Below are 19,672 nucleotides of genomic sequence, written 5' to 3' on the forward strand. Positions count from 1 at the left end.
CAAGATGACACTGTGTTACCCATTAAGCCAACATGCCACTTTCATCTGCAATTGTCTGGCTTCAAGTTGTCCAACAGCCCACCATCTCAAAGAATCATCGAAATGATGATGACTTGTCATCCTGAGTACTGGAGATGTGGCTATCCCACAGAGCAAGCCAAAAAAAGGGAATGAACTGATATGGTCACAATCCATGTTTTTATAGGCATAAATAATTTGCATAACGTGTGGATCTGTAAGGTGGTAGTTCAGTTACTATTGGATACTCAGAATTTGCATTCCAGGATGTCTATTATATCAAATATAAAGGAGGCGGCAAAGCAACTAAGCAAACCTTTAGCCATAATTATGAGAGTATCCTTGAACTCAGGGGAGGTTCCTACGGCCTGGAGATGTGCAAATGTATCCCCAAATCACAAAGGGGGTTCGAAGGGTGACACGAGTAATTACAGACCAGTTAGTTTAACTTCTGTTCCGGATAAAATAATGGAGTCACTGGTTAAAGATGCATTGCAGGATCATCTAGACAAGACTGCAGCAATAATTCAGACACAGCATGGGTTTGTTAAGGGAAAGTCTTGTCTGACAAATTTGATAGGATATTATGATGTGGTTACAAAGGAACTGGATGCAAAAAATAATTTTGATATCATATATTTGGATTTCAGGAAAGCTTTTGACACTGTTGTGCAAGGAAGACTATTGTACAAACTGGAGCAGAATGGTATTAAGGGTAAGTTGCTACAATGGATAAAAGGATGGTTAAGTGTAAGAAGACAGAGGGTGGTAATCAATGGGTGCTGCTCTTCTTGGACTAATGTTATTAGTGGAGTCCCACAGGGTTCTGTGTTGGGTCCACTGTTGTTTTGTATATTTATCAATGATATTGATGAAGGTATATCAGGCTTAGTGTTGAAGTTTGCAGATGATACAAAGATTGGCAGGTTTGTTAATGACAGTAATGGCAGCGTGCTACTGCAACAGGATCTAGATAATTTGGGCAGATGGGCTAAGAAGTAGCAACTGAAGTTTAACCTTGACAAATGCAAAGTACTGCATATGGGTAGAAGTAACCCCAGAGAAATGTACCAACTGTGTGGTACTACACTTAAGGTGGTAGAAAATGAAAAAGACCTGGGAGTAATTGTGCAGTCGGATATGAAGTTTTCTGAGCATTGCAGACAGGCTGCCAGGGCAGGTCATGGGGTTTTGTCAATGATATATAGGAATTTTGCTAGCAGGGAAAAGGAGGTGATTATCCCTCTGTATAAGGCAATGGTCAGGCCTTGAGTACTGCGTACAGGTCTGGAGTACTGCCTTGAGTACTACGTACAGGTCTGGAGGCCTCATTTTAGGAAGGATGTAGATTTACTTGAGTGTGTACAGAGAAGGGTAACAAGATTGGTGAGGGGAATGAAAGGATCCTCTTATCAAGAGAGGCTTAAGTTCTGAAAATTGCAGTGGCTGGAGACTAGGCACCTGCGCAGTGATCTGATTGAGGTATATAAGGCCTTGAATGGGTTCAGCACGCTGAATTCTGATGGGATCCTTCCACTTGTTCAGATTACGAACCTAAGGGGGCATAAATTCAAATTAAGAAAGGACAGATATAGAATAGATGTGCGGAAATTTGCCTTTAGCCAGCGGGTGGTTAATTGCTGGAACAAACTTCCATCTGTCGTTGTGGAAGTTGATAGGTTGAATAAATTTAAGGAGGAACTGGACAGGCATTTGGAGGGAATGGTGTGATTTTTTTTTTTTTTTTGGCTGATGCTGCATAAGCTCATACATTTGCTTTCTTGCATCACATGCCACTACTACTACTACTACATTTGCCTTCAGTGACATTGTTCACAATAAAATATTCACGAAAATCATTTTGTTCTGTTAATTTTATCGAGCAGAGTACAAGAGGAAGGCAACTCACAGAGTTTACAATATTTGATGTTATAATAATAATAATGCTTAATTTACAAACTTTAGTTTGTCTTAAAATTCAACAATGTAGTGATGATGTATTTGCACTAAACAGTGCCATAAGTAGCCATTACTTGTTATGAACACCAACCTTTCATTCAATGGTGTTAGGTGAAATCCTAAAGCCCTGAATATTGAATTCGGCAACTAAAGTATATAAATCATAATCTAAGAATACTAGAATGTCATTTCATTTCATTTTTAAAATTCAAAACCATGTTGTTTTATTATCATGTAGAAAAAATAAATAGCTTTAATCTACTGGAAGTCACTTAACATGAAGACAAGTAAAAGTGGTCAGTACAAAAGTACGAAGTTAATGCTACATGCTTGAATCCAAATGATACCACAAATAAGGTACAGTTAGTTCCGCTATAATGTGCATTTTCGCAATGCAACTGATATATTAGGGAACAATGTGAGTATAACGCGATGTTCACGTTGGCTCATGCACGATTTCGTCTGCAAGTAACACGAGGTGAACAAAAACCCAGCACCAAGCTGAACGTAGCAACCTGCGCTACATTCACGATACATATAAGTTTATGAAACTTAAAAAACGTCAAATGTGAGAGAGATATCTTTCCTGTTTACTGTAGTTGTATTGTATGGAGACACTATTGTCATTTGCTGTATCCATATGATAACACGTGATATTGTAGGCTGACTCATGTTTTCAGGAGCTCATATTTTTCTGTTGGAACAAAAATTTCGTGAGGCGTGAGCAGAGGAGCACATTTCTGGAGATCACTACCATAAAACAAAAACAATTTGCAGTTCCTGGTTTATTGGGCTTTTCAGTTAGTGCAATCTAATTATAAATGGGTAGTAAACTTGATCTTATTGCATTTGCGATAATACCGATAGCTGGAATTCTGTGGGTTTTTACGTTATTATGGTGAAATGTGTTTTCCCTTCCATGAAATCTTCAATCATAAAAAACAAATAAATTTTCAGAATCTTCTCTTCATTCCTATTTTTTAAGCGTTGTAAACTTGTTACCGTCGTATCTCACTTGTGGAATGCATGATGTGTTCGTCGTTATTGATTGCTTATCTTTTTTACTATTTTAAATTTTACAAAATTAAATTAAAAAAAAAAAAAAGTCAGTGAAAAGAAATATCAATCAAACAAACTTCATATCTTGTCAAGGTAAAGTGCTATATTTACTGAAATATTTATTTATTTATTAGAAATTTAAGTTGTTTAAACTTGTGTTAGCAATTTTATTGGGTTTCTATTTTTTTTTAGTGTTTTACTTATCAGACTGAACATTTTTTTGAGCGCTCTGCTCCTATAGCTATCTTTTCCATAAGCCCTGTTGTTCTTATTTTGTGAAATATCATAATGCGGAGATTTTTAGGAACACATGTACCATGTTATAGCAAAACTGAGTAATGTCCTTCTAGTCTCTATATTGTAAATTACTCTGATCTTATTTTTGGCTATCCCAAAGTATACACAGAAAATTTATTTTATTTAAGAATAATAAGAATACTAGTTAACACAAAACCTATGTTCACTTCTCTACCACATTAATTATTTTTAGCATATAATTATTAAGTTGGCCTACAGCAAGAAAAATTTGGGAAAAATGAACCTGCGAAGCGACTTTGTAACCAAGTATCCTCACAGTTTAACTGTGAGGATACTCAGTTATTATTAATAATCCAGCTTGTCATCAATTTCTAAGCTGATTCTTGCTTGGCTGATGTATTATGTGATAAACAAGGTTGATCCATATCTTAATGGTTTTAGATAGAGCTGTTCTTTGATGTTTCTTCAAAAACCTTTCCAAATTAAGGATACATTAAGTAAAACTTTGTAGCTGAAATCTTTCTTTTGTTATGTAGGCTAACTTGACATTCTTGGGAGCTCAGTTTGAACCCTGATATTTATTGCACACCAACTGCCTGGATTTACAATTAGATTTCAGAGATGTCCAGTGGGGGAACTACCATACTGCCAGGTCCACTGGAGAGGGGATTCAGAGGGTCAGATGGCTGATTTTGTATATTGTTAACAACTTGGAGAGCTCCAATTGGTGTTGGGTTTTGATTAATATACATATTATTTTCCAGTTATTTCAGTTTAATGTTAGGTTTATACAAACAGACAATTTTATCTTATTTCATAGTAAATATATGTCTGTCCTGTCAAATAACACAAAGATTTCAAAGTACAAAATTTTTTTGAAAAGGTTCTCCAGCCCTGTGTCAATTTGTAAATTTTTCCATCTAGCCTCCTCTGTAAAATTAACTACCCACTCCTGGCTTAATGGTTAATCCAATTATTCTTGTTTCATGATATGGAATTTAGTTTTTTGACTCATACTGAAAATACCCACATTTCTGTTCAGGTATTAATATTTTATTTCTATCAAGAAGTACACAACTCTTTAAACAACAGAATTTAATGTAACTACAAAAGAAACCAATGGACTACAATACTTGAAACAATGAAAGATGAAAAATACTTTATCATACTTACCAAAGCCATCAATATCAATATTATTGTTAACTACAACATCCAGCAATGTGTCACCACTTTTGGCTATTACAGCAATATGCTCACCTCCCTTCACAAAAGTAATATTTACTCTATAATGAAATAAAAACAATATTTATCTGAGTTTCACAAAAAAGTATTCTTTAACATTTTATGCTAAACTGCAAAAATATTTCTGAAAATTGAGTTAAGGCATTTTAAAGAACTAAAAATAATACTAGAAGCTTAATTTGGCTAAAGTAAAGATTTTTAATTGTACATAAACTTCGAGTGAGAAGATCACTAATGTTCCCAATAAAAAAAATACACACATTAACCATAAAGTGCAAAGCTTTATGATATTAACCATAAAGTGCAAAGCTTTATGGTATTAACCATAAAGTGCAAAGAAAAGACACCGCAGGCTTTTGCAGAACTGAAAAAAATATATAATTAATAAATAAATAGCAATAACATAAAATAACTAAATAAATAAAAAAAAACATTAAAAAAAACAAAACAAAAAGAAAATAACCAGGTATTTCCTTCCTCAGATAGGTAACTATCCAGCTAGCCTGTCAAGTTCCACAAGCTGATAGCCACAACTATCTATGGGGTAGCTTTTTCCAGTTATTAACAACTCACTGGCTAAAAGAAAACTCCCTATAATCCAGTCTAAATCTCTTTCCTTGTAATTTGAATTTAGGGTCTCTAGTTCTGGAATCATTTATAATAGTAAAAATTTTGCTTTCATTCATCGTATTATCCTCAATTAGGTAACCTCTATGTTATGGTTAGGTAACTAGGTTGTCGAGTTATGTAGCTCACATATTCAAAGTATTTTCTCATATAGATGCCCTTTTGCAGATCTCAAATGGATTGTCTATTTTTTGAACCAAAAAAGTTCTGCCCTTTTTTCTTTTTTAAGTACAGCCTCTGTACTCAGACACAGCATTCCAAGTGCAGTGTTAGAATTGCCTTGTGCAGTGGGATTACAACCTCACTACATCTTATCTGCCACCTGTTTACCCTGCTTTGGGTAGACAGGTGGCAAGGAAGTTCACATCCAACCATATTATTAATGTCTTTCATCCTTTGCTATTTTATAACTGAACCACACCAAATGTATACGTTATTTTGGAGTTGCTATTTCCCAAGTGTAAGGCCTTGTATTTTTCTGTATTAAAACATAGCTACCACTTTTCCGACCATTCCTGAAGACTATCCAAGTCATCCTGAAGGAGCATTAATAATTAACCACTCATTCAATCTTCATATCACCTACAAATTTTGACACCATGCCCTCTATCCCTTTTCAAATGTCATTTATAAAAATTGGAAACAACATTGGTCCCACGGTTGATCCTTGGGGAACCTCCATTTCTAACATTAGAACAACGTTAAGAGTAACCATTAATCACAACCCTCTGCTTCCTGCTTTTCAACCTGCCTGCTATCCATCTCAGAATTTCACCCATGATCCCGACATGTGGACTGAGTCAAATGATTTGCTAAAATCCAAATATATAATGTTGAAATTATTTCCTACATCCAGCTCATAAGTAGCTCAGGAAAAATAACTAACCAGGTTAGTTACAAAGTTAAAAAACCCTTAACAAAACTGTGTTGTGTGGCCTTCAGAATTATATTTCTATCTAAATGTCCCTGTATTGCACGCTTTATCATTGCTTCCATCATTTTTCCTGCCAGTAAATTCAGGGAACACTTCTCTCTTAGAGCCACCTTTATATATTGGTGATATGCTGGCCCATATCTAATTCAGAAGAATCTTTAAAGTCCAATGGTGCTCTCATAATTAACCTCAAGACTGAATTTCTTTCAACCAAAAGAACAATTAACAATTAATTTAAAACTGAATAACCATGTATAATAAATAATGCATAAATGATAAAAGTACATTATTGTAATTTTCTCTTTTAATTTATTTTCCTTCCACCCTTTTATACAGAGATCCAGTGCATTCAGAATTGACTATCCAAAATGCCCTTAGTCCCAAACATGTTGGATAATTAAGTTTCTACTGTAGTGCAATAGATTATTTGGGAGGGGAGGGGATGATAAACTTTCCTGGATAATGCACAGAATGAAAGAAAAAAAGAAAACTTATAAAAATGTGACAAAAATGCAAATTTATTTATATACTATCATATTATGTTTATATAATTAATATGTAAATTAAATTATATATACATACATATATGTATATATAATTTACATACATACATAATTTACATAATTATATATACATACATATATGTACATAATATACTTATGTACTTTTTTATTGTACAGTTAAGTAGAAAGTGAAGGAGAGGAAGGGAACGGCTAACAAAACCGGAAATCAAAACTACGGAAAAACCGGAAGGTACCTGAAAAGTAAAAAATTAAGAAAAGAAAAGGAAAGAAAAAAGAAAAAGTGGTTGAAACAGTGGAGCCATATTAGATTTTGAATTAAGTGGGGGGCAGAAGTAAGGTCAAAAAGTAGCAGTAGGCAAGGGTAACACTAATGTTGTTGTTGTTGTTTGGTTTTTAGAAGCATTAGCAACTAAGGCCATATTGCTCCGGGAATATGCAGTGGTCAGTCCCTGACCTTTCCGCATCCTCCGTATTTGGTGGTGACAGACTCGAACCCCGGTCTAATCAAGAAGCGGGTAAAACTAATGTATATTTCATGGCTGACCCGACAGAGGTGGAGAAAAGAGACATAGAAAGAGAAAAGAGACATAGAAAGGGAAAAGGGGAAAAGAAATAACTTATTGAAATAACAAAACAGGAGTCATGTCGGTATACTGACTGTGGAAAGAGAGCCAATAAGTGCCGCAATGGTAAGAAGCCAAAAGAATTACTGCTAGTCTGTTCAACATATTTATGGTATGTTGCAGTGATCCCAAGTGTTGGAAAAATATTTCATGTCAGAAACAGAGGCCTTACTTCTTGCTGTCCTTCCTGCAATTTCAATGGTTGACCCTTGATGTAGACATTGAAATCATGGGATCTACAGCATTGAGTACTTCTTTTTATTTTATTATTTGTATTTTTCATGTACCTTCCGGTTTTTCCGTAGTTTTGATTTCTGATTTTGTTAGCGTATTCCCTTCCTCTCCTTACCTATATTCCATTATAGTCGTTGGGTTCTTTCTGCTATATATAGCAGTGTCCCTAGTCCATAAACCATCTAAATATCATTGTAACCATTTTCTACAACTTATTATTAATACATTATTCATCATCACACACACACACACACACACACACACACACACACACACACACACACACACACACACACACACACACACACACGAGTGATCACTGAATTATGACCACCCCTATGAAAACTGAATGTGACCCATTGACCACATGAGGTACGAGAGTGAGCAGTTAGTTGACCTACATAGCATAGATAAGGTGTCAGTGGTTCAGTAGGTAGTAAAATTCTGAGCATGATGGGTAAAAGGAAGGAATAATCAGATTTTTATAAAGGATAGATTGTGGGAGCTTAACAAGCTGGTGCCTCAAGATTTCCTAAGCGGCTGAACTGGTGGGGTGTTCAAGAGCCAATGTTGTTAAAGTGTACCAGAACTGGCATCAAAATGGTCAAACAACAACCCGACAGCAAAACTGCAAAGGTCAGCAAAAGGTTGATGTCAGAGGTGAGCGCCAGGTCCGAACACTCATACAGGCAAACAGGCGCAGCACTGTTGAACAGCTGACTACCCAATACAACATGGGCCAACCCGGAACAATATCTGGCGTTACCATGCGTTGCTCACGCGCACATATAGGCTATACCAGCAGATGAATCCTATGGTATCCTCTCCTAACCAAGGTTCATCGGTGTAAAAGACTCGCCTGGTGCAAAGAGCATGCAAGTTGGACGTTAGAAGACTGGAAGAAGGTGTGCTGCTCAGATGAGTCGTGTTATTTACTCCTCATCGTGGATGGTCGTGTACGGATTTGGCATCAACAACATGAGGCTCTTCATCCATCATGCATGGTATCAAAAGTGTAGGCCGGTGGAGGCATGTTTCATTGGCAGGAACTTGAACCCCTGGTGCATGTGGAACAACGTACCGGGTCTCCACTATCGTCAACTGCTTGCTGACTGTATACACCCCTGTATGTTACACTTTTTCCTGAATGCTGATGGTGTCTTCCAAGGTGACAATGTGCCGAGCCATCAGGCACTCGATGTGCAGGAATGGTTTGAGGAACACAGTTCTGACTTCCAGCATATCAACTGGCTTCCGAACTCCCCCGATATCAATCCCATAGAGCACTTGTGGGATACTATGGAAAGGCATATCAGGCATCTGGATACACCAATCACCACCATACCTGCATTGCTGACCATATTACACACAGCTTGGTTTGCCATACCTCTCGAATGCTTCCGACATCTTGCTGAATCAATGCCATGTCGGACAGCTGCTGTACTGAGGGCAAAAGGAGGACCTATGAAGTATTAGGCAGGTGGTCATGATTCAGTGATCCCTCAGTGTATGTATACATATATATAAAATGAAGTTCATTTTTTATTTTTTTTTTAAAGAATGGTACTATGTAAATTTAGAAGCATCATCTTGTAAGTAGGAGCAGTGTCTTGTTGTTCCACATAGTTTATTACTGTCTCATTAAAGTTGACATTTTATTCATGTTTATTGATGAGATCAAGTTTTTGTTCATTGATTTTTATGCTCAAATAAAGTCAGTTTGCATTTATTTCTGAATGAGCACTGAAGATAATTTTAGACTAAACTGGAGACAGGAAATAATTTTTCCATTGAGGTGAAAAGGAGGAAGCAGTTAATTATGCAAAATTTTAAAATTAAATTTAGGAATCCTAAAATCTATATGGTAATACATAACCAAATTTTAACATTAAATTCAGAAAGTTTATCCTATATATGGCAAAAAAGTCCACAAAAAATATCCTAAATCAAAAATTAAGTGCGATTAAATGGGACTGTGTACACACATTCTCACCTAAAAGTTTGGAATTACATTTCATTTTTCTTAATTTACAAAGTTTTTATTATAATAGAAAAATTTGTATACTAGTTTTTATTAAAATATTTTCTATTATATATAAAAATTAAAAAAACTTATATAACATTTAAGAAATATTTAAGAAATTTTTAGAATATTTGAGAGTAACCCAGGGGCTGACATGTGGTGAGTATGGGCTTGGTACACCCAGGATCCTGAGCTGGATATCATCATTCTTCTCTTTCTTGGTGATTCCCTTCTACTTCTGACTCTTGTTCTCTCTCACAGGATAATTCAGAATTTTTTTTTTTTTTTTGGTGGGTGCAGCATAAGCCTTGCACCATATAGCTAATAATAATAATATTCCAGAAACAATGCAGAAGACTCCTAAATGTGGTAGCTTGTTTTAGGATTTTATGGCACTTTAGCATATAAGGTTATAATGAGCCAAGTCAAAAAGGTGTAAAATATAAAAGTATACTATTATAATTGTTTATATATTATTATAAACAAATATTATAATTGTTTATATTATTATTATAAATTATGATATAAAAAGTTAATAAAACATAAAATGATAAAAATATTCTAGATAGAGTTATTTAGATTAATAAGTTGTAAAAACTTAAATATAGCTGACATGTTATCGTTGTCCGATAAAATCTGTCTGAGTGTATAAGGCTCAGACAGATGGCTAAAACATAAATGACGATCATTATAGAAAGACGGACATTCAATTAAAATATGATGGACTCTTAAAATGGTGTCACAATTTCTACACATAGGACGATCGTCTGCCCTCAGCAGATAGCAATGTGTCAAGTGACAATGTCCTATGCAGAGCCGAGATAGAACAACTTCCTCTTTTCGGTTCCTGCACAGACTAGACTGCCAATGTTCAATTACAGGCTTAATCTCATATAATTTGTTTGCAGCCTGTCCATGCCATGAGTGTTGCCATTGGGATACAAGTTTCTTCTGAATTACTTGCCTGTAGTCTGTATAGGGGACTAACAGGCAAGAGTTAAAGAGCTTCGCCGATTTGTCTGAAGTGTCTGCCAAATCACTTCCTGAGATCCCAACGTGGCCTGGGATCCGGCAGAAACAAACATCAAATTCGGATTGTGAAAGGAAGTGCAGCTTCTACTGTATCCGGGTCAGGACAGGATGAGGATTGAGCCTCATCGATGATAAAGCCTGCAATGAACTCAGAGAATTGGTATATATAATATATTGGCGCCTCCATAGCCAGGTGGGCAGGAGCAGCAGTGCACAGAACACGCTTCTTGAATAGACAGGGGTTCGAGCCCGTGACCACCAAATACGGAGGATGCAGAAAGGTCAGGGAATGACCCCCGCATATCCCCGGAGCAATATGGCCTTAGTTGCTAATGCTCCTAAAAACCAAATACCAAACAAACATTTAATATATTTTTGTGGTGGGTGGTTTGTATACGATCTAAGGCTAGCTCAACCACGTGCAGCTCTGCAGTGAACACACTGCATTCGTGGGAGATCTGCTCAGATACCGTGGTGCCTGGGAAAACAGCTGCAGATCCGACAGACATTTTTGACCTTGAGCCATCTGTGTAGATGGGCAAGAAGTAAGAATGTTTCAAGCACTGGGCTAAAAAGAGCTGCAGGTAGACGGCAGATGGAGTACTGTCCTTTCTCCAGTTGTTAAGGGAGAAGTTGCAGTTTGGGATACAAGCATGATAGGGTGGAGAAGGTTGCCCTGATGATGGGGCAATATTGTCTAATGTGATATTCAAATCACTCAGTAGCCTTTGGATACGAATACCGAATGGTTGATTGGCAATCTTGGCAAATGTACTAAATGTGGTAGCACATTATAGAATATTCCTGAATATGGTAGGATATTGTTGATTATTTTAGAAGATTCCAGAAAGGTGTAGAGGACTCTTGAATGTGGTAGAACATTACAGATTTCTTAATGTGGGTGAACATTGTAGTGATTCTAGGAATTTTTTGCAATAATATAAATTGAATTAGGTGATTTACTACGAACAAAAATTATGCTTTGCACTAACTTGTCCATCTAGTAAATTTCCCATGGTCTGAGGCTTTCAGCCCTAAACCCTTTTTAGGATAAAATCGAGGAGAAAGAGCTGTAACTTATAAAATCGAAACACCTATCATTCAGAAAGAGTGTTTGGTATAAGTTTTGTAATGAACATGGCAAGAAATAAGGAACTGGGTGTTGTAAAAAGAAGTGCTCTTATAACTCTATATAAAGAGAGCTATTCCGTGAGAAGTATTGGCAAAAAATCTAGGCATTTTAGTTAAAGGATTACAAACTACCATTCAATTATTCAAGTTGACTGGCAATGTAAAGGGCAAGCCACAATCAGGACAACCAAGCATAACAACAGAAGCACAAGATAAGACCATAACACTGATTTCTAAATGCAATCAACAACTTACTGTGCCTAAAATCCAAGCTGAGCTCAATAGGAATAGAAACTCCCATGTCTAGATCCACTGTAAAACTTAACAAGCAAGACTTCATGTTTGCGTAGTGGTCAAAAAACTCTTATTAAAACTGGAAAATCAAATGAAATGGTTGGTTTGAGCTAAGAGCCATCAACATTGGACAATTGAAGAGTAGAAAAATGTGCTGTGAACAGATGAAACCAAATTTGAAATATTTAGATCCAAGCATTGGATTTATGTGAGATTGGAAAAAAAAATGATGCCACATTGTTTGGTGCCTAGAAGCAAGCACAGTAGTGGTTCCATCATGATCTGGGGTTGCTTCTTTTTTTCTGGAGTGGGTGATATCATCAGAATTGAAGGAATTTTATGAAAAGAATGCTATAAAAACATTCCTGAACATAATGCAATATCCTCTGGACTTCAACTTTGTGAAATAAAATTTATATCATAACATGACAATGACTCAAAGCAGTCTAAGCTGTGCAGGGTCTTTCTAGCAACTAAACAACAAACAGGAAGCAGTATTCCAAAAAAATTATGGTGTGCCTGGACACCCCAATCACCTGATTTAAACTCAATAGTCCTTTTATAGGATCATCAAGACTGTAAAGTCTCACACCTTCACAAAATTTACAAAAACCTTGCAAATTGCTTCGAATAATCTTAGTCAAGCCACTATTAGACACTTAGTCAAGACTATTATAAAATTCATCACCAGAATGGCATGTCTGTGTAAAGCACTAATAAAATCTGGTGGAGGATATTTTGATGAGAAATCAGTATAGTTGTTAAATTTAACATATCAATATTTTTTGTTGTAAATTTTTTGAATGCTTAATAAAAAAATATATATATATATATAAAAATATATTAAACCTTACATTGTCACAGTAATTCAAAAAAATAAACGGACACTGTTGTCACATGCTGTGATTCCAAACTTTTAGGCGGAGTAGTAGCAGTGGCATGTGATGCAAGAAAGCAAGTGTGATGCAAGCTTATGCAGCATCAGCCAAAAAAAAGGAAATATATATATATATATATATATATATACTGTATGTACACAGTATATATATTTTTAATTTATATCATTGCATCATCAGTTGCCTGATGAACAGGTCGTGAGGCCTAACACTAATATGGATAAAGAAATCAACTGCAAAAGAGCAATAACCTACATCTTTTGGTTCAATTTCAGAATAAGGCTCTTGCTTATAGAGCTTAAAGACGTGGAGCAATGGATAAGCTTGGCGATAAAGTGAGAAAAATTGTTTCCTGATTTTAAAACAGCGCCAAAGGGGGCGAACTCGTTTCCCAGTAAACTATTTTGTGTTCCCCATGCCATTGGTTTTAAATCCAGAAACAAAATTATAAGAAATAGATTATGCAATCACTGCGAAGCAGTAGGAAAAGCGAAGTTTATCCAAAGCTCCGTGTCGCAAAGATCCATTAGCAAGAGTTATTCTTAAGTTAACCCATTTCTTTATAAATGATATATATAATAACGTTGTCATATAATATATAATTTAAAAATTATTATGTAGACTTACGGATCCTGCCTCAGATTTGGTGCAGACGTTGATATTGTATTACTTGAGCCAGTACTTAAATTAGCACTTCCTCCATGAATATTTCTGTGAGATGAACAGGGCACAAGAAAATAACATCTTCGTAAGCACTGCAGGGTTCTTGACCTAGAAAAATGTGCTGTCAGAGTACACGTCGTCCAAATTTCATTTAATATTTGCTTATTCATAATACGCAACATGGTAAGCACACTACACGAGTACAGAAAAACTCTCTTGTTTACTCTCGTTCACTTAGTTTCCTAGCACAGAGTAGTACTGTACTATGTGGTTTCCCAGATGGCTTTCAAAAAGATTAGTAAATAACTAATCCCCGGTGCAAAAGCAACATAGAATAACACGTCACTGACACAATGTGCTTCTTCTAGTGGTGAGCATCATCGAATAATTATTAATCGGTTATTTCAATAATCTGTTATGATATTTACAACAACCCTCAATAATCAGTACAATATAAATATAAATCTAATACTGAATACCCAGAGCAATATTGTGGGGGGGGGGGTAAGAAACTATTTTTATTACTTCTGAAAATCCTATTCTGAAAGGAGGCCTACAATTATATTATATTATGTTATATTTTTTTATATCCCCTTATTTTAACCCCTCCCACTTTAACACCTGACTTGATTGATTTCAGAAAATTCCCAGACTCACGGGGACCCCTAATATATTAAGGTATTCTTCCACTGGACTGGCTGAGTTTAGAAGTGACAGACACACACACAAGAATGTAGAATATACAAATTTGTTTTTTATTGTCATATTATATATAAGAAAATTACAATAACCTTTAACAGAATACAGTATTTAGTTTGACACTTGTTATTTTACTAATTTTTAAATGTGTATATATCTTGTAATTTACAGTCAACCTTGTTATCAAAAGAACTACTAAATCCTAATACTTATATACATCTACATATATATATATATATATATATCACTGTGTCTCTTCATGTTGCTCTACAAAGATTTCAGTAGGTCCGGGCATTTATTACCCCTCACAACGCACAATCTGTCTCTTTGCTCCTTAACAGTCCATGTAAGTCAATAAACCACCATCAGCCAATGAACAGACAAAATATAATTTCATAAGTGCTCGTTTCCCAACTTATTAGGAAATACATATATATTCATTCAAGAATCCTTCCTTGCAAACATGTCACCAGTCAACAATATCCAACCAATTTACTTAGTTACCTTTCCGTTCAATTAATCCACTATTTCACAATTAGGGCTAGATGCTCATTTAATTGTTTACCAGTTTAATCATTTTCTACCCCAAATAAGTCATACTCACAGCAATTTAACATTCACAATAATTCAAGGACAAAATTTTTACTTCCTACTACAGATTAACTTACTCTTAAATTGCATTACTCTGATCTCTATACTAAATTAAATTATCACTCCTTAAGTATTACACTCGTTCAAATATATATGTATATATATTTAGTACTTTGACATTCTCTCTTAAACTTATAGCGTCCTCCTAGAGTCCTTTTCATTATTAAATTAGTTCCCCTTTTTTTTACAAATTATATTCTCAGTACTTATTCTAACACTTACGCAATGGTCTGGTATTCCTCCCTGCTCGGTCTCTCTTCCTATCTGTTCGGGGTGAGGACTGGAAAGCGAAAGGTTGCTCATCCGGGGAACACAGTAATCTATCCTGGGTTTCTCTACCGGGTACGGCACGGCTGAAGATAATACCGGATCTTATCTCCTTTCTTCTTCCATCTGCGTTGCGTCCGAGGACTGGGATACCTTTCGGGTCGACTAGTCACTCAACTGCTCAAACGAGAAATTTGCTTCTAGGGCGTTTCACCATTCTTCCTCCATAGACTGCATTAACTTCTTCAAGGGAACGATACTTCCGACTCTAGACTTTCACAAAATAAATTCTTATAATCAATTCTCCCACTACAGCTTCCATCTCTCCAGGACTGCTTCCACCACAAAAACTCCTCTCCGAATGATCAGTATCAATTTTTTCTTCCCTTCTCTCCTTTCTCTCAAATTTCCCACCGCTTTCTTACTGGCCAATCGTTGACTTCCACATCCTTTCATTCGTGCTCCTATTCGTCTCCCTTCATTTCCGTGGGCGTGCTTTCTTTTTCCTAGTGTGACCGAACTTCCGATAATCTGGAAAATACTGGTAATTTCTCGAAATTAAACGTAAGTTCCGGTCAGCTAAGAGTGTTTCAGGCTTTCTTTGTGACCTCACCCCCCATTACTACGTCGCCCACACCTGCTAGAGGTCGAACCGTGAAATTTATTAATAGGGCCACTTCCGCACTCAGCGCCCTTTCTATAGTGTATATGCTCCTGTCTTAAGTGGGATTTGTTTCGGTTCATTATAATTACTTTTACTGACTCGCTTAAGGAATTCTTTACAACCGAGATTTAACTAACTGGGTGTGTTTGGACTAACCTTCGAATTTCAGTGTTTCTTAACAAATGATACTTGTCTGAAACTAACTATATACGCCACAATTAATTCTTCCAATATTTAACAAACTTTATTAAATTATTGTAAGGCTGGGTCCTTACATTGCATTTCTCTCCCCCTAAAATTTATATCCCATATATATAAATTTTATACATGTCCTCAGGCGGATGTGCCTTCTTCCAGGGCCTACTTATTAACTACAATCTATCCCTCGTATTCCTATATACAATTCTATACATGTACATTAATTAAATGGATATTTTTTTTTCTGTCACTAAAACTATTCCCATCCCATGTTTTCATTAAATGCTGCTCCTAAATACATTTGTTGTAGCCTGTTTGTCTCTTTCAACTTGAGGGCCCTTTCCCCATAGGGAGTTTCAGTTCTGTGGTTCCATGGCCATTCGATTCTTTTCGGCTCTGTTGATTCATTTACCAAGTTGTCATTCTTTTCACCTCCACTTTCTTCCACTTTATTTAACAGTTCGCTATCTTCATGTTTCTCTTCCCTTCGAGACGTTTTCTTTCCAGAATTTCCATTGACCCTTTCTGTCATTTCCAAAACTCCCACGTGTAACATCCTTCCACTTTCTCGACACTTTCTCTCATTATTCTTATTAGTTTTGTTGTTCTTCTTCAATTCCCTTAATTCTTCTTGTGCAACCAGAACTTTATTAACAGTGTTTGCCTTATACCCTTCTAATTCTTTCACACTCGTTCCCTTTGAAGATTCCCCTCGCTCTGGCTCGTACTGGGCTCTGCTGCCAGCATTTTGCCTTCTGTCTACTTTAGGCCTCACCTGGGTATCACTACCGAAGTTAATGCTGCCATTTCCCACATCTACCTTGGCTCTTAATTTCTTTAGTAGGTCCGTGCCTAGTATTGCGTCATGTCGACGACTGTTTACTCTATTTGCCACTAAATATGAATGGGGCACCATGTTTTCACACCCCTGTAATCTTATCTTGTCTCTGACTATATAGTTGGTGTGAATTTCTTCAGCACCTACCCCTTTCACAAGAAATTCGCGGCAACATCTCACATCTCCCTTATTTGACCCTTTGCAGTATCTGATGAGGTAATCCCACATTAATATTGACCTCGAGGCTCCTGTGTCTACAAGAAATTTACCTGGTACCCCTCCTAAGCTTCCCTTTACATATAACAGGTCGTTCCCCCTTCCGTTATCACTTACAGCGCCTAAAGATATGTTTTTTCTTTTGGCTGTGTTTATGTGTAATGCTTGTTCACTCCTCCCAGGGTTTTGCTCCTGGCTGTAGTTACTACCTCCGCGGTATCCCCTTTGGCTATTCCTGTGTGGACAATATCTAGCGAGATGTTCCTTGCCCCCACATATGTAACACCTCCTCTGTCCATTTCGCCTATCTTCTCTGACTTCCCCCTTCCACCCCTCTGTGCTGTTGTACTTGCCTCTTGTGCTCTGCCCTGTTTGTGGTCTTTTGCCCCCCTGCCTATTATTTTCATCTAGTGCATTCTTTTTTGTGTTTAATTGCTCTAATAATTTATTTAATTTTATTTCCATTCCCGCTATCTGTTTTTCTAGCCCTTCTAACTTAATTTCGCCTTCCCTTTCTTTATTACCTTTCCGTTTTGTCTCTTCTTCTGTCGCTAATACATTTATTTCCCCCCTTATTGCCCCCCGACCTTGGAGATCTAGCTTTTCCTCATCAGTGGCTAGTTTCATGGCCTCAGCTAATGAATTGGGTTTTCTCCTAAGGATTTCTCGCTTATATTTATCCCTGACCCCCATCAAAAACTGTCCCATCAGGATTTTGTCAAAGGCACTATTTTCTTTTTCCGATACTTCTGTTGTTAATTTTACTGTTAAAAATCTTTTGTAATAGTCCTCAATGCTTTCGCGATTATTTTGACTACAATTATTTAATATCCCGATTCCTTCAAGGAACGTGATCTTTGGGGAAAATAACTTCCTTAATATCTTTTCAAATTTGTCTAATGTTTCTATTTCCATCCCTTGGGTCTCCTCTAAATACCTAGTCTGGGCCCTGCCCTCTAGCTTGAATTCCGCCATCATGACTATTTCTAGTTCCGTTAATTCTTCCTTTTCCTTAATCATTTTCAGTTTTCTCAGAAAATGTTCCACATTTTCTGATGGTTCCCCTTTAAATACTTTTAAAAATTTGCTTAACTTAATTGGGCCCCTATTATCATTCCCTATACTAACAATTGTTTCTCCTGATGTCTCCTGCCCGTTGATATTTTCCTCCCTTTCTCTATCCCTACTGCTGTTTGCTCTCCTTGTAGCCATGACTTATCTTTCGAGGTGGGGTTTATTCTAATTGACTAGCTATTTTCTATCAATACCTTTCTTATTCTATAACTTATTTCATCTAATTCTACAACACAAGAAATTCTAATTCAGTGCCCACTTTAACTACTTACTTTTTTTTTTTTTTACTTTTCACTTTCTGGCTCGCCAGCTGAATTTTTTTCTATCAGTTTCAGCAACTGGATTACATATATATATACATATATATATTTTTTTTTTGTCGTTCTGAACTCAGCCTTCCGTCGTGAAGAATTATCCTGGCTGGCTCGCCAATTGTGGGGGTGGGTTTAGTTATCTTTATTATTCTGAAAATCCTATTCCTCAAAGAGGCCTACAATTATATTATATTATGTTATATTTTTTTTATATCCCCTTATTTTAACCCCTCCCACTTTTACACCTGACTTGATTGATTTCAGAAAATTCCCAGACTCACGGGGACCCCTAATATATTAAGGTATTCTTCCACTGGACTGGCTGAGTTTAGAAATGACAGACACACACACAAGAATGTAGAATATACAAATTTGTTTTTTATTGTCATATTATATATAAGAAAATTACAATAACCTTTAACAGAATACAGTATTTAGTTTGACACTTGTTATTTTACTAATTTTTAAATGTGTATATATCTTGTAATTTACAGTCAACCTTGTTATCAAAAGAACTACTAAATCCTAATACTTATATACATCTACATATATATATATATATATCACTGTGTCTCTTCATGTTGCTCTACAAAGATTTCAGTAGGTCCGGGCATTTATTACCCCTCACAACGCACAATCTGTCTCTTTGCTCCTTAACAGTCCATGTAAGTCAATAAACCACCATCAGCCAATGAACAGACAAAATATAATTTCATAAGTGCTCGTTTCCCAACTTATTAGGAAATACATATATATTCATTCCAGAATCCTTACTTGCAAACATGTCAACAGTCAACAATATCCAACCAATTTACTTAGTTACCTTTCCGTTCAATTAATCCACTATTTCACAATTAGGGCTAGATGCTCATTTAATTGTTTACCTGTTTAATCATTTTCTACCCCAAATAAGTCATACTCACAGCAATTTAACATTCACAATAATTCAAGGACAAAATTTTTACTTCCTACTACAGATTAACTTACTCTTAAATTGCATTACTCTGATCTCTATACTAAATTAAATTATCACTCCTTAAGTATTACACTCGTTCAAATATATATGTATATATATTTAGTACTTTGACATTCTCTCTTAAAACTTATAGCGTCCTCCTAGAGTCCTTTTCATTATTAAATTAGTTCCCCTTTTTTTTCAAATTATATTCTCAGTACTTATTCTAACACTTACGCAATGGTCTGGTATTCCTCCCTGCTCGGTCTCTCTTCCTAT

At 36.0% G+C, this 19,672-nt stretch overlaps 1 protein-coding gene across 1 annotated transcript in view; it reads right to left on the minus strand.

Annotated features, from left to right (window-relative positions):
* Fdx2 (Adrenodoxin-like protein 2, mitochondrial Ferredoxin 2) overlaps window positions 1–13,867 on the minus strand; it is a 30,335-nt gene extending 16,468 nt beyond the window's left edge. Inside the window, exons 1-2 of the mRNA XM_090379287.1 lie at window positions 13,482–13,867; window positions 4,468–4,577 (exon numbers count right to left, since the gene is read on the minus strand). Of these exons, the coding sequence (XP_090235413.1) occupies window positions 4,468–4,577; window positions 13,482–13,699 (328 nt within the window). The 5' untranslated portion in view covers window positions 13,700–13,867. The remainder of the gene's footprint in view (window positions 1–4,467; window positions 4,578–13,481) is intronic.
* Window positions 13,868–19,672: the final 5,805 nt, after the last annotated feature.

The sequence above is a fragment of the Mastigoproctus giganteus genome, chromosome 8 (assembly GCF_048544385.1).
Source record: "Mastigoproctus giganteus isolate SK-2022 chromosome 8, ASM4854438v1, whole genome shotgun sequence".
NCBI lineage: Eukaryota > Metazoa > Arthropoda > Arachnida > Uropygi > Thelyphonidae > Mastigoproctus > Mastigoproctus giganteus.